This window comes from Castor canadensis, chromosome 1, assembly GCF_047511655.1.
Source record: "Castor canadensis chromosome 1, mCasCan1.hap1v2, whole genome shotgun sequence".
In the NCBI taxonomy this organism is placed as follows: Eukaryota; Metazoa; Chordata; class Mammalia; order Rodentia; family Castoridae; genus Castor; species Castor canadensis.
Genome location: NC_133386.1, coordinates 1313951 through 1326226, shown reverse-complemented (window position 1 = coordinate 1326226; position 12276 = coordinate 1313951). Strand labels below are relative to the sequence as shown.

The following is a 12276-nucleotide window of genomic DNA, read 5'->3' as shown; positions in this document are numbered from 1 at the left end:
TCAATTTATTACAAGTTATTTTTTTCCTATCCTGTGAAATAGAAGTCTGAAATAGAAGTCAGAGAAACCTCATTATTCAGGGATGGATTGGTTGGGACACTCAATATCCAAACTGTTACGAGATTTTTCTTTCCCGTATTTGTGCTAACTATTCAGTGATGTACCTTTTCATTCTAAAAAATGACAAATCGAGTGAAGAGCAGGACATACGACCCTCTGTTCTCATTTTTAAAAAGTATTTCTCTACATGTATCTATCTGTGCACACACACTGTGACTGTCTCTGTAAAGTCGGATCCTAGTACATCTACTTTCTAAATTAAACACTGAATTTAAGCAATTAAAAAGACATTGCAATGAAATAATTGCACCTATGATGTGCTGGGAAGCATGAGCTAAATTTTTATTATTATAAAAATTATCTCAAAGTGATCAACACGTTGTAAGACCAAGAAAGGACATGTTTATAAAGACTTCAGGAAAAATTCAGAAAAGATTATAGCATGATTTCATAATTATCTAAAATAACCATTGCATGAAACCTCAGCAATTAGGAAATACTCATTTCTGACCAAATTATCTTTTCAACCAGATCATCCTGCTGGCTGCAATCTTTTAGGCCAATTTCCCCACAGCAGAGTTTGCTTTGCTGAGCACCTGGGATCAATCAGTGCCGTCCAATGCCAGATGGCACAGCTCTCCGTGCTCCTGACCTTCATGGTGGCATGGTAACACACGCTTCTCCTTCTCCCTCATAGTCTCCCAGAAATCTGTTTTATTGCTGCACATTTATTTTGATAATTTATTTTCTGTTCCATTAAGCTTAATTAATGACATTATTTTCCTGCCCTTCATGTATTTTACAGAATTTTCCCCTTACTGTATTTTGAATGTAATATTCTGCCAGGTGTCATTAATGAAATTTATATTCTTTTAATTGATATAGCAAGTTTTTTTTTTCTTACATTTGAGAATATTAAACTTTTCTTACTGCAACTCATCTTTACAGCCACCTCTAACTAGCTGGGCAATTGACATTAATCATAAAACAAACTATCGAAAAATGGCTCCTGTTAAATAGCCAAATTGGCTTAGAATAGATTGAAAGTATCACTCTGGTTGCCTGAAATTTGAATCACTGGCCAAAATGCTTATTTTTTCTCTAAAATAGTAATATCTGGCAAAATAAGAAAGTGGCAGCAATTATCGATATACTTATAACATTAAAACCTACAAATGAAACAAACTTTCTGCTTAATATTGTGGCAGTTTGATAAATTTTTTAATAGTTTTAAATAGTTTTAAATTTTTTAATAGTTTTTCACAGTGTTTTCTGTTTGCCTTAACATTGCAATATAAGGTAGAGTTTGAAAATAGAATAATTTTTTTCTTACTCCGTATGTTTTATTAAGTAGACAGAAACCAGCAATTCATTGAGGAACTTGGGATGGCAAACGCTGCTGTGTTTCATCTGTTGGTTCATTTGAAAGCTGATTATTGAATGCCCCTGTTCTGGACATTGCCAAAATAACAGTCAATAAAACAGACACAAACCACATCCCAGAGCATCTGTGTTAGTGAGGGAGCAAGAATCAGCTAGATAAGACACTCGTGGTGTGGCAGGAGGCTGCTGAGGAAATGTCAGGGACAGAGGTCAGGGCTGGCATTTTAGAGCAAGGAGGGGCAGGAGGGAGGTGCTGTTGGGCTGAGCTTGGCAGAAGTGGGAAAGAGAGCCAGTGGTTTCCTGTGAAGCCACAGGGGACAGCAGGTGTGGGTGGGTATTGAGTGGGTGCTGAGAGGGACAGGCATCGTAACAGAGAGAGGAGGGAGGAGTGCACTTGACTTTGACATTGTCCAGCAGACTCTGGCCAATGCCCTACAAGAGCCTGTTGAAGGGTGGGCAGGAGGAGCATAACCACGTTTAACATTTCCCCAGGTGTCATATCATGTGGGGAGGCTGAGTGAGGCCTGCAGAAGGTCCGCAGGGTCCCTGTGACTGAGGCAGGTGGTATGTACAGCACACGAGTCCAGGGAACTGGGAAGTCAAACTCAGGACAGAGTTTAACGGTAGAGCCAAGGCAAGTGTTGTCGGGTGGTAGATGACAGCAGGGACTATGGCAACTCTGATGATTTGCCCTGAGCGGCAGGGCTTGGAAAGGAAGATGAGTATTGGAAGGCTTTAAAGGGAAGGTGGAGTGTAAATAGACCTAAGAATCTAGTCTGAGAGGGGAAAGGAGACTCTGGGGACATGCACCTGGGAGCCACCAGGGTAAAGATATCCATTTAAAGCCACGAGGCCAACTGAGCCTTCAGTGAGTGGGGCAGAGAGGAAGAGGCAAGGCCTACATCCACTGGGGACAGTGATTTCCACTGGTCAGGGAGGAAGAGAAAGGGTACAGAAGATCTGAGGGGGCAACCTGAAAGGAGGGCAGGGCTGTGCAGTCACCCTGGAGCCCAGGACAAAGGGAGGATGGCTGCCATGTGGGAGCGCATGAGCAGAACTGATGGGATGGAAAGAGGTGGGGGTCTCCAGACATTTCCATGGAGATGCAGGAGGGGGGTGTGGGACCAAGAGCAGGAAGGAGACCCCTACAGAACCCCTGTGTCCTGTCAGGGGCTGGTGGCATGGTCACAGACAAACAGCACATCTCCCTCCAGCTCCGATTTTACATAAAGATCTGGGGAAATGGTATTCTGTGCCAAAGGTGAATTTTTCATGATTTTATATAAAATAAAAAGATTTCAAAGAATGTGTGCTGATGTGTGGCTTGGGGTTCTCCCCTGGGGAACGTGGAGGAAAGTTCTCAAAGGATGTTCTCTGTGATTAGTGGACTTACCCTCCTGATTTGAGATAAAACAAAATATTCTTCTACCATTGGACTAGAATATCTGTATTGTTGGAAAATGTGTGTAGAATGGCTTTTGTGATCCACTGCTTCTAATCTATGCTTATGGTATGTATGTGTGTTTGTGTCCCCATAAATAAGCCAGCCAATTGAGGCCTTCCCAAAATTGTATTGAACCTTTCATCAGCTGAAGAGTATTTGATTGTAATAATGTCTTTTTTTCCCTGCTAGCTCCCAGAGGTAATGCTGAAAGCACTTCTAATAGGCAGGTAAGTGTGTCTCTGTGTTAACCTCAAAAATTTATAGGCGGTAGAAACCCGAGGTCACGTAGGTTTGCCATGGACAGTACTTTCCCAGAGAAGACAAGGCCCAGGAGAGGCACCTATGTGAACGAGCAAAGGAGCCTTCGAAATTCTGCCAGAATTCAACAACTTGTTGAATTTAAGATTTTGACCTCACTTTTTAATTACCTGAAACTTCAAGTATTTTATTATTTTTAAGAAGAATTTTTTATTCCGTTTTTTGGAAGTGGCTGTTTTTGTGATTGTGTGGGTATCTGCGGAGGTGGCAGGGTCAGGAGGCACTCAGGGTGCCTGTGAATTGACTGTCCCTTTCTCCTTGAGAGCTATCACAATAAGAGCTCGGTCCCCAGGGGGTTTTGTTTGTTTCCTGAATCCACATCTCTGCTACTCAAATTAGAAGACACAGCTGTGTCCAGGCCTCACTGAATGGAGACAAGCATGAGTGGGTTGCCTGCCCCCTCCCTCAAAGCCAGAGCGAGCCCGCTGTCTTTATGACTCTGTAGATTTGTTAGTTCCTTTTCCTGCACCTGCTTGATGTCAGGCTGACATTCCCTAATCAAAGCCCTGTGTTTATTGTGGGTTTTAAGTGGAGACCTCCAGCACACACCTTGGATATAATTTAAAACCATTTCATTAACAAAGATGTGCAATTCGTTTTCCTTTGTTTAGTAAATGTTTATGGTTTTAACTTTTCAAATCCCACTGCAAATCATGTACACTTGAAAAAAGGGCTGGTCTGAAAGCAATTATCCCAGCTGTGTTCCAAAGACATCCAAAGGTCTGTTTTCATTTGATAAAGGCAATTATGGCACACGTGTGCTCCCCTCAGTCTTAAGTAGACTCAATGCACAAGCCTCACTTTCAGCTTTTTCCAGGAAAATGAACTAGCACATTTTCTCCACCTTTCCCTCAGCACCTGAGGGTGTACACTGATTCCGGGTCATTACAGTGAGGGCTGTCAGCAGCCACCATGGTCCTGGCACAAGGGGCAGGCGAGCTGCATCCTGCACATGACATCCTAATTGAAGGCAATGAATATTTCTTTGAAGAATAAAATAGCACCAACCACCAAGATCTGTTGCCGTGTGAATCACCACTGCCCAGACATCAAACACAGGGATGATAGAAAGAAGCATGACATTTCACCAAAACCCAAGGAACTGCGGCTCCTCTCTTGCTCAGAAGTGTTCAGAGCTGTGCTGACATGGGTTGACATGTGCTGACACAGACTGGCATGGATGACACAGGCTAATACGGGCCCTCTTCTCCTGCGGCAGCTCTGACTGGTGTCGCACCTGGCACACTGTCGATGAATTCTGTTATCCATAACCAGTTAAACAGAATATGGTGGAGGAGTTTCGTTCCCACCTCAGATCTTTATCAAGGGGAATAAGACAGTTCCCAAACAACCTGAAATTTAAAGTTATTTCAAATAACAAAACACAGGGGTGGGTCAACCTGTAGGGTTTGCGGTGCTTAGAAGTCCAGGCAGTTGGACATTGCTCTCCATCCCATTCTAAATTACTTTTGGCTGAAGTCAGTGTGCTGAATTACAACAAGAGACCCACTCTGCAAACTTTTCTTCTTGGGGAGAACAGTGAATAGAGGTGAAAAAGAGGAAAATTTAAAATTGACTATGCCTTTATCAAATCTGAGCCAAAAAAGCTGTTTTTGTGTGATGAACCCAAGATGGAGGAGATTCTGTAGAATAGTTGATTCATCATAGTTCATTTAAGATATTTGAGGTGAATGCTAATTTTCCCAACTGGTAGATATATTTCTGCTGATATTCCTGATCATTTCAAGGACGAGAGTGTGAAGAAGACAGTGTCCAAAGTGTCCCCACTAATTCTTACCTCTGGGACACTGTCCTTTCTTTTTTTTTGTGGTACTGGGCTTTGAACTCAGGGCCTAAATGTGAACCACTCCGCCAGCCCCTTTCTTGTGTTGGTTTTTTTCATGATTGGGTTGCTTGTCCATTTTTCAGTACTGCTCTCTCCCCCCAGTAACCAGAGGAGGTGATTGGGCCATGGGAGAGCAGCCTTGGTCTTCACAGATGAGGGCTGCACATGATTTCTCTGTCTGTGTTTTGTTTCAGCCAAGGAAGCAAGGATGAACGGCTCCCATATCTGAGACAGTCTCTAGACACGTGGGAATTCTCCCTCACCAAAGCGCAATTAAAAAACGAAATGAAAGCATATCGTATTTGCACTTTGTACTTTAAATGTAAATTCACTTTGTAAAAGGAGCTATTTAAACAGACTGTTTTGATCTGTGAAATGGAAGGCTGGCTTCACAAAATTAATCACATACAATGTATGTGCCCTTCCTTGACCTTCAGAGCTGGGAGCTGGGTTTCACGTGCATTTAAGCTTCACCTCTCTGTCCGCACGGTCAGCAGTCGGTGCCTGCACGAGGCTCCTGGTTCAGTCCTCTGTGTCCCCGCAGCGCAGCACCCAGCAGTCCACTGGCTCCCAGCGCTTTTGGCGCCCGTTGAAGCTCTGCGTTTCTGTAGGAGTTTGTAATGCCGCGAAGTTAACGTGCACAGTCGGCCTGATTCTTTGGGATTTTGTGTTCGTTTGTTTTGTTTTTCATTGTGAAGGTCTCACTCACACCACAGGTCATTCGGCCACTAAGGCCTGCCTAACTGCGCGTGGTGTCCTGGTAGGAAAGACTGTTCACACTATCTTTGTGTTCCCATTGCAAGCTTCTGTTTGAGTTTTGGGCTTGGATTAATCATGCCATTAAATCTCCAGAGTGTTGCTCCTGCCGTGGCCGGCAACCCGCAGAGCCCTGCTTCAGAACCTAAGCCTAATCCCAGTGGACAAACACAATCCTGCCGGCTCAGCACCAGGTCCGACTGTTTCTCTACTCCACCTGGCCTTCCTGTCCTGCTGTGGCCAGCTGAGGGTCCACCGGAAGGGAAAGCCACCCCGTGCACACATCACAGACTGTCTCTGCCAGGCACAGTCATGCTGTACTGTGCTGAGGGTGTGGCGAGGAGGACTCTGTGGTTCCCTTCTCTGCCAGCATCCCCAGGGCACAAGGACTTGCTGATGGGGCTCATCTGAGGTTCTTGTGAGAGGAGGGGTGGGAGCTGGATGTCCACACTGTGGGCCGCAGACCGACCTGTGTGTATGGCTGGTTGCTGCCGCCCTTAGACCTGAGCCCAGATCAGCCTGTGCCTACTGGCCCAAGGACCCATCTGGAGAACAGGTGACAGCTGGGGGCGGTGCAGACTTTTGGGTAGAAAAATCTTCCTGGCCTCCAGTCTCACAACATGGCCTGTTCAGTGATGTCTGTGGGTCTGTGTATAGCTGTTTCACCAGCCTTCGCTGACCTAAACTGTGCAAAGGTGACACCCAAGCGTTTGGAGCCCTGATCCAAGTCAAGCCCATGTCAACACTGTCTAAGAAACAGTCACAATCCTAAATGTTTTGGATAACCTTCTGTATTTCTAACTTTGAGTTTAATCATTTTTCTTAGATTAAAATATGCTATCAAAACCGTGTTTAGTCTTTTCTTTGCAGAGTTTTATAACTGCTTAATTTTAAAGGTGTCTGCTACTGAGGAAGTAACTCAAGGACTCTGGGCCAGAGTGGATTTGGATTTGAGTCCTGGATCTGCCTTGTGAGGCTGTGTGACTTGGGACATGTCCCCTAACCTTTCAGCACCTGGGCCTCCTCTGTAAGGCAGGGACGTAGGCACACACCATGGTTAATGAGCACAAGTGCTCCAGCCTGGTCCACAGGGTGGCTAGAAATGCACCTATCCTTGTCTCCTGTAAGGCCTCACCCTGCCCAGTCCTGCTCCTGCTGTGACACCATGGCGGCACTGCACAAGGAGTACAAGGTGCTCATGTTTTGATTGAAGTCAATCCTGCTCCCTGAGTCCCGCAACCAGAACCCCAGGGGTAACATCCACTTTTTCCAAACCCAGCTTCCATCGCCTATGCCCATCCTTGGTTGGCCTCTTACTGAGTTTCACTGGGGTCCTTTCTTCAACGGGTAGACTTCCTTCAGGAATCTCCACTCCGTCCTGGTCAGCTTCCCACCCACTGCTCCCCACTGTGTCCTCTCAACTCAGCAGACAGGGATGTCCTTAAAACTCAGTCTGAGCATTGATTATGCTCAGGCATGCAGTGCAGACTTTTTCCAGTGGAAAGAGCTAAGGGAGACAGAATGGCCCCAGCGGGGGCACAGCTTGGACCGGGTTCTAAAGCAGGCAAGAGAGGACAGTGTCCAGGGAGCTGGAAGAACTTGGACAAGGTAGGGAGCAGAATGACAAGGTGGGCCCACACATGGTTCTTATTGCAGTGCTTTAAGATTGCAAATGTAAAGCAGAAGTGTGTTTTCCTTAAGCACCGAGGGAGTTGCTCTTAGTGATGGATGCCTCCCTCCTCCCCCAGAATGTCCCACCACTCTCCTCATGTTTGAAGACTCCTGAATCCTTGTCAAAAACCTACCTGGAGGGTTTTGGAAGCACACTGTACGACTCATTCATGTACATGAATGTCACCTCTGGAGTTTTGTTTACTTTGTCAAGGTGAAAGGTGTCAGCTTTTGTGAAATCAAACTACAGAAATGGCAAACATCATAAACTTCCAAGTGAAAAACTAAATCATGCAAGCAGCAAAGCTATGCCAAAAAGACAGTAAAAATGTGTAAAGGCTAAATTCAGGATACTGTGATGATGGTGGTGGTGGTGGCGATTATAGTGAGGGTGGAAGTAGTGATGGTGACGGTAGTGATGTGATAACGAGTATTGTGAAGGTGATTGTGTCAGGTTAATGATGGTGGAAACAGTGAAGATTATGGTAGTGGTGATTGCACAAGGGTAATGCTGATGGTTGTGGTGACAGTGGTGGCCGTGGTGGTAGTGATGGTGATGATACGGTGATTATGGTGATGAGGGAGATGATAGTAGGTAGTGATGATGCCAGTGTCAGTGGTGAGGAGCAAACACTCTTATATAGAACCACACTACCATCATATAGACCAAAATTTGAAAGCAATCTTGACTAATTGTATACTTAGCCATTTTTAGTATTTCCTCATTCTAAAATGTGCTGTTAGCTATCTTCTTTCATAACGCTATGAACAAGCCACCCAAAAACTCAGTAGTCCACAGTAACACTCATTAATTCTTGTTCTTGCCTCTGTGTGTTGTCTGGAATGGTCAGCTAGTCAGGGCTCTGCTGGACTTGGCTCTAGGCCCCATGATGGACACAGGTCTGCTCCAGGCTGTTTCCTCTGAGATGACAAGAAGAACCTCTCAAGCCACAGCTATGGTCTGCTTGTCTCTGTGGCCCACAGTCCATCGCGTGTCACAGCAAGTCACAGGCAGGAAATGCAAGTTAATGAAGCCTTGTCCCTTAGGCTCCGGTCTGTATCCAGTGTCCATCGAATGCCGTAGTCACAGTGCTCTGCTTGCCAGGGTTGTAGCGGAGTGGCCATGGGGCGAAACCCATGGAGCTTAGGCTTCACAGTTACCAACAATGCAACCCCAGCAGAGACCACCACCTTTCTAAAAAGGTGGGTGTGATACCTCCCTTTGAGAGTCACTGTAAGTAAAGTCGGGGTCCCCCCATACAGAGCATAACAGGTATTCACCAGCTGGCACATGAACTCAGATCCTCCAGTGAGGTGTATGACCAAAGGATTCCAATTTCCCAGTAAGAGTGGAAAGAACTGAGCAACTTGAACCCAAAGATCTGAGTGATACGCAGCAGGCTACAAGTGCAGGTTTTAACATCCCGTGGGAAGGAAGTCTCCCACCTTGGATAAGGGAATTTTGTTCTGGCTCCTCTGTTGGTTAGGAATTGACTTTGTTTATATGGAAAGAAGTCAGAAAACCAAATCACACCAGACAAGGCACAATGGAGTTATTCTTCTCGGTGGGAACCAGACTCTAGGGCTGAGGCAGCCAGTGGCTCAGAAGCTCCAGGTGCTCACCAGCCACTGGGTTCCCCTGTCTTCTGAGGGAGGCTCCGTCCCAGCTCTGCACCAGGGCACCTGTGTTCCATTCCCCAAGACCCCACAGGAGGAAGGGCAGAGGGCAAAAGCAGAAAGAAGGTCAGATGTGGCACATTTTATGCTTTTGTTCTCTTCCTGAGCCCCAGGCAATAGAAGCCTGCTGAACTTTTTTGGCACCAGAGCCTTTTCTTGGCATCTTGGCTCAGCATCTTAGCTGGTCACTTGCTGATCAGGACAAGAGGGGGTTCTGATGTGGGCAGAAGGGGAGAGGGCAGCTCGGCAGACATCAGTGATGTTTGCCTTGATCGCTGTTCATGAATGGTGCTTCCAACACCAAGTGATTTTTATCCCTTCTTATATATTTTGTAGAATACAAGTGCCTTCTTTCCTGCCCATTTCCAGACAACCGAACGTGTACTTGCTAAGTCTGAGAAAGCCCTTAGTTAATTCAGTTCGTGTGAGTTATGTAGCAGATAGCCTTTCATATATCTTCCTTTAGTTTTTTAACTTCAGAACAAATGTTGTGTTTCCTCCAGTTAAGGCTGAAGTCATGCTCAATAAATATATTCCTTCTTTGTTGCAAGTGATGGACTTTTTTTCCAAGTCAGCCTGACTTGATCCTCCCTTTTCAGTATGTGTTACTAGCTAAGAAGACAAATCTTGAAAGTGAGCCGTGGGCAGGCTCGAGACGTTCCAGTTCATATTTACATACCCATGGTCTCCTAAGTTTTACCATTTAGAGTATGCTATACCATTTACTTTTCCACGTACGAAAATGGTCTTTTAATTTGGTAAAGAATTTTATGAACTGAGTCTTGTTATAATGAAAGAAAATATATTTCTAAAAATGAAATAAAATAAATGTATTTTGAGATGGGGTTGGGTTGGTGGCATGGCAGACATTTTTTTTTGTCAGAGGAAATGGCAATGCCAGCTAGTTCTGGCCTTTCAGGACTCACATGGGTCCAGGAGCGAAGCCTTCAACAGGCTCATCGCCTCTGATGTGGTGTCTCAGCTTCTGGGCTTTCTGATGCTGACCTGAGCCTTTCCTTAGACAACTTCTCCAGCTGTGGAAAGGGAGCAAGTAAAGTGGACTGCGTCTCTTCTGACAGCCTCCCATACCAGGAGGCCTCTCTCTGCAGCCTCACTGACCCTCCTGTTAACTAATTCGGACTGAACCAGAAACAGGGCATGTTTGGGGCTACTGTCCACAAGTCCTGGAAGTGGACACCTTAAACATTTTGATCCCTGTACCACGAGCTAACGATGAAAGAGGCTCCCACAAACTGAATGGGTGGGAGGAAGTGAGGTCTACTCCGTGAAGACTTCGTGTAGCACAGGCTTCTTCCCGGTGCATGCGCCACACTTCCTCTCCTCACCCTGGACTTAGTTACACTTATTTTTAACCTTTCCAAAGAGACAGATTTGGGAAATATGTCTATGAAATAAAAGATCGGAGCTTCACCAGTCATCTTCGACTCACTGCAAGGTATGCTGGAGGTGTCACCCTTCTGAGAGAGGTTTACTAGCTCACAGGTGTGGAGGTGGGAAGCCCAAGGTTGAGCAGCCCCTTGCTGTGGCTTCATGTGAGGACAGATGGTGATGACAGGAGTGGGCCCCACCCCCTCCCTGTAGTGCCACCTTGGGTTCGAGCCTTCAGCACATGGCCTTTGAGGGATGGGACGTCCACAGCCAAACTGTAGTGAGCATTAAGTTACGTCCTGTTGTTAACTGCGATTACCAAGACGGGCGGAGAAGAGAAAACACTAACACCCAAAACGGAAGATTATTGGGTGCTTTCCAGAGAGTAGCTGCCTGCTCAGTGCAGTGAGGAGAAGGAATGGGTCACTCCTCGCCCAGGCTCAGTGCATCACCGCACACTCTGACCTCAGAAAGAACCCGCGTTTCTTGGCTATTCCTTGAACAGTTCCTTGAACAATTGCACCTTTTGTTCCTGTTCCCCAAACCAGCACCTCCTGGAGCTTGCCCCTCGCGTTGCCTCCTCTACGGGCCCTGCGAGGCTCTCGTGTTTTGAGTTTTCATTTGAATAAACGCCCCTGTTATTCCACTACTGTTTTCCTGTGTTAAGTTTGAGAAACCACACGCCAGCGTAGCTACACAGGAGAGACTTCTAGATGTCATACGTCACGCTGTTAAATTAATCTTCAAAGGCCACCATTGCAAAAACCTCAGGTTCTCCAAAGCACAGTCCACACCTGAACGCTCACAGCCAATAAAGAGCTCCCTGGGATGAGGGTAGAGCACGCCCCACTCAGTGAGCTTACACCCCGGCTGAGTCACATCTCTGCATCAAGAAAGCTCTTTTCATATTCTGACTGTGACAAGGGACTGCCACTTAGCAATCCCACAATGGGTGCCACTTTTCAGGTTCTGTAGATGTAAAGGAGATGCGGACCTTACCTTCCTGCTGCTGCTGCTGAGCAGCAGAGCTTTGCAGAGTCTGTGTCCATCCGTGGAGGGAGTCGCAGAACGGTGCTTGGTCCTGATGAAATGCAGATTGACTATTAAAAGGAAAATCATTTAAATAAAACCTGGAGAGGAAGATCTTATAAAGAGCCCCAGCTGCTTACCTTTAGGGTGTGGGAAGCCCTGTAGATTAATACCGTTGGCAGTGAGCCCAACACACTCTTATTTAATTATAAATCAGATGTGTTTCCAATCAATTAAAGCATTTTCCTTTGGGCAGCTTGTCTTTGGAGTCAGACCCACATGTGCTGATAGCAAGGGGGACCAGTCATAAACTTCTCTGGTCACCTCGTTGATTTACCTTTAAGGGCTCCCTGCCAACCTTCTGCCTTTCTTTCCCTTCTGCACTTGTAAGATTTTCTTTTCTGGAGCATTTTCCCCATTTCTAGAGCAGCAATATGGTGCATACCAGGGCTCCACCCCTGTGCACTGAGCTCCAAGGGGGGGTAAGTGACGATGCAATTTTCAAGACACAGATGGTGGGAACTGCCAAGTCCTTTGAGCGGGGGAGGGTCACTAGTTTGGGATCTCAGGCAAGTTGTTCTGCATTCCTGGATTTCAGTCCCTCTGGGAAATGAGCATTTATGTCACCTTACAGGATGACAGGCACCCAGATTGCAGCCTGGAGGTCAGTGGTCCTGCTCCATGACGCCCCTCCCCTGCCTTC

General features: G+C 46.1%; 1 protein-coding gene across 4 annotated transcripts in view; it reads left to right on the top strand.

Annotated features, from left to right (window-relative positions):
* Positions 1-6653, top strand: part of Smoc2 (SPARC related modular calcium binding 2) — a 155654-nt gene extending 149001 nt beyond the window's left edge. For all 4 annotated transcript variants that reach the window (XM_074070121.1, XM_020167614.2, XM_074070128.1 and 1 more), the window contains exons 12-13: positions 3077-3114; positions 5246-6653. In XM_074070121.1, coding sequence (XP_073926222.1) covers positions 3077-3114; positions 5246-5263 — 56 coding nt within the window. In that variant the 3' untranslated portion in view covers positions 5264-6653. The remainder of the gene's footprint in view (positions 1-3076; positions 3115-5245) is intronic.
* The last annotated feature ends 5623 nt before the right edge of the window (positions 6654-12276 follow it).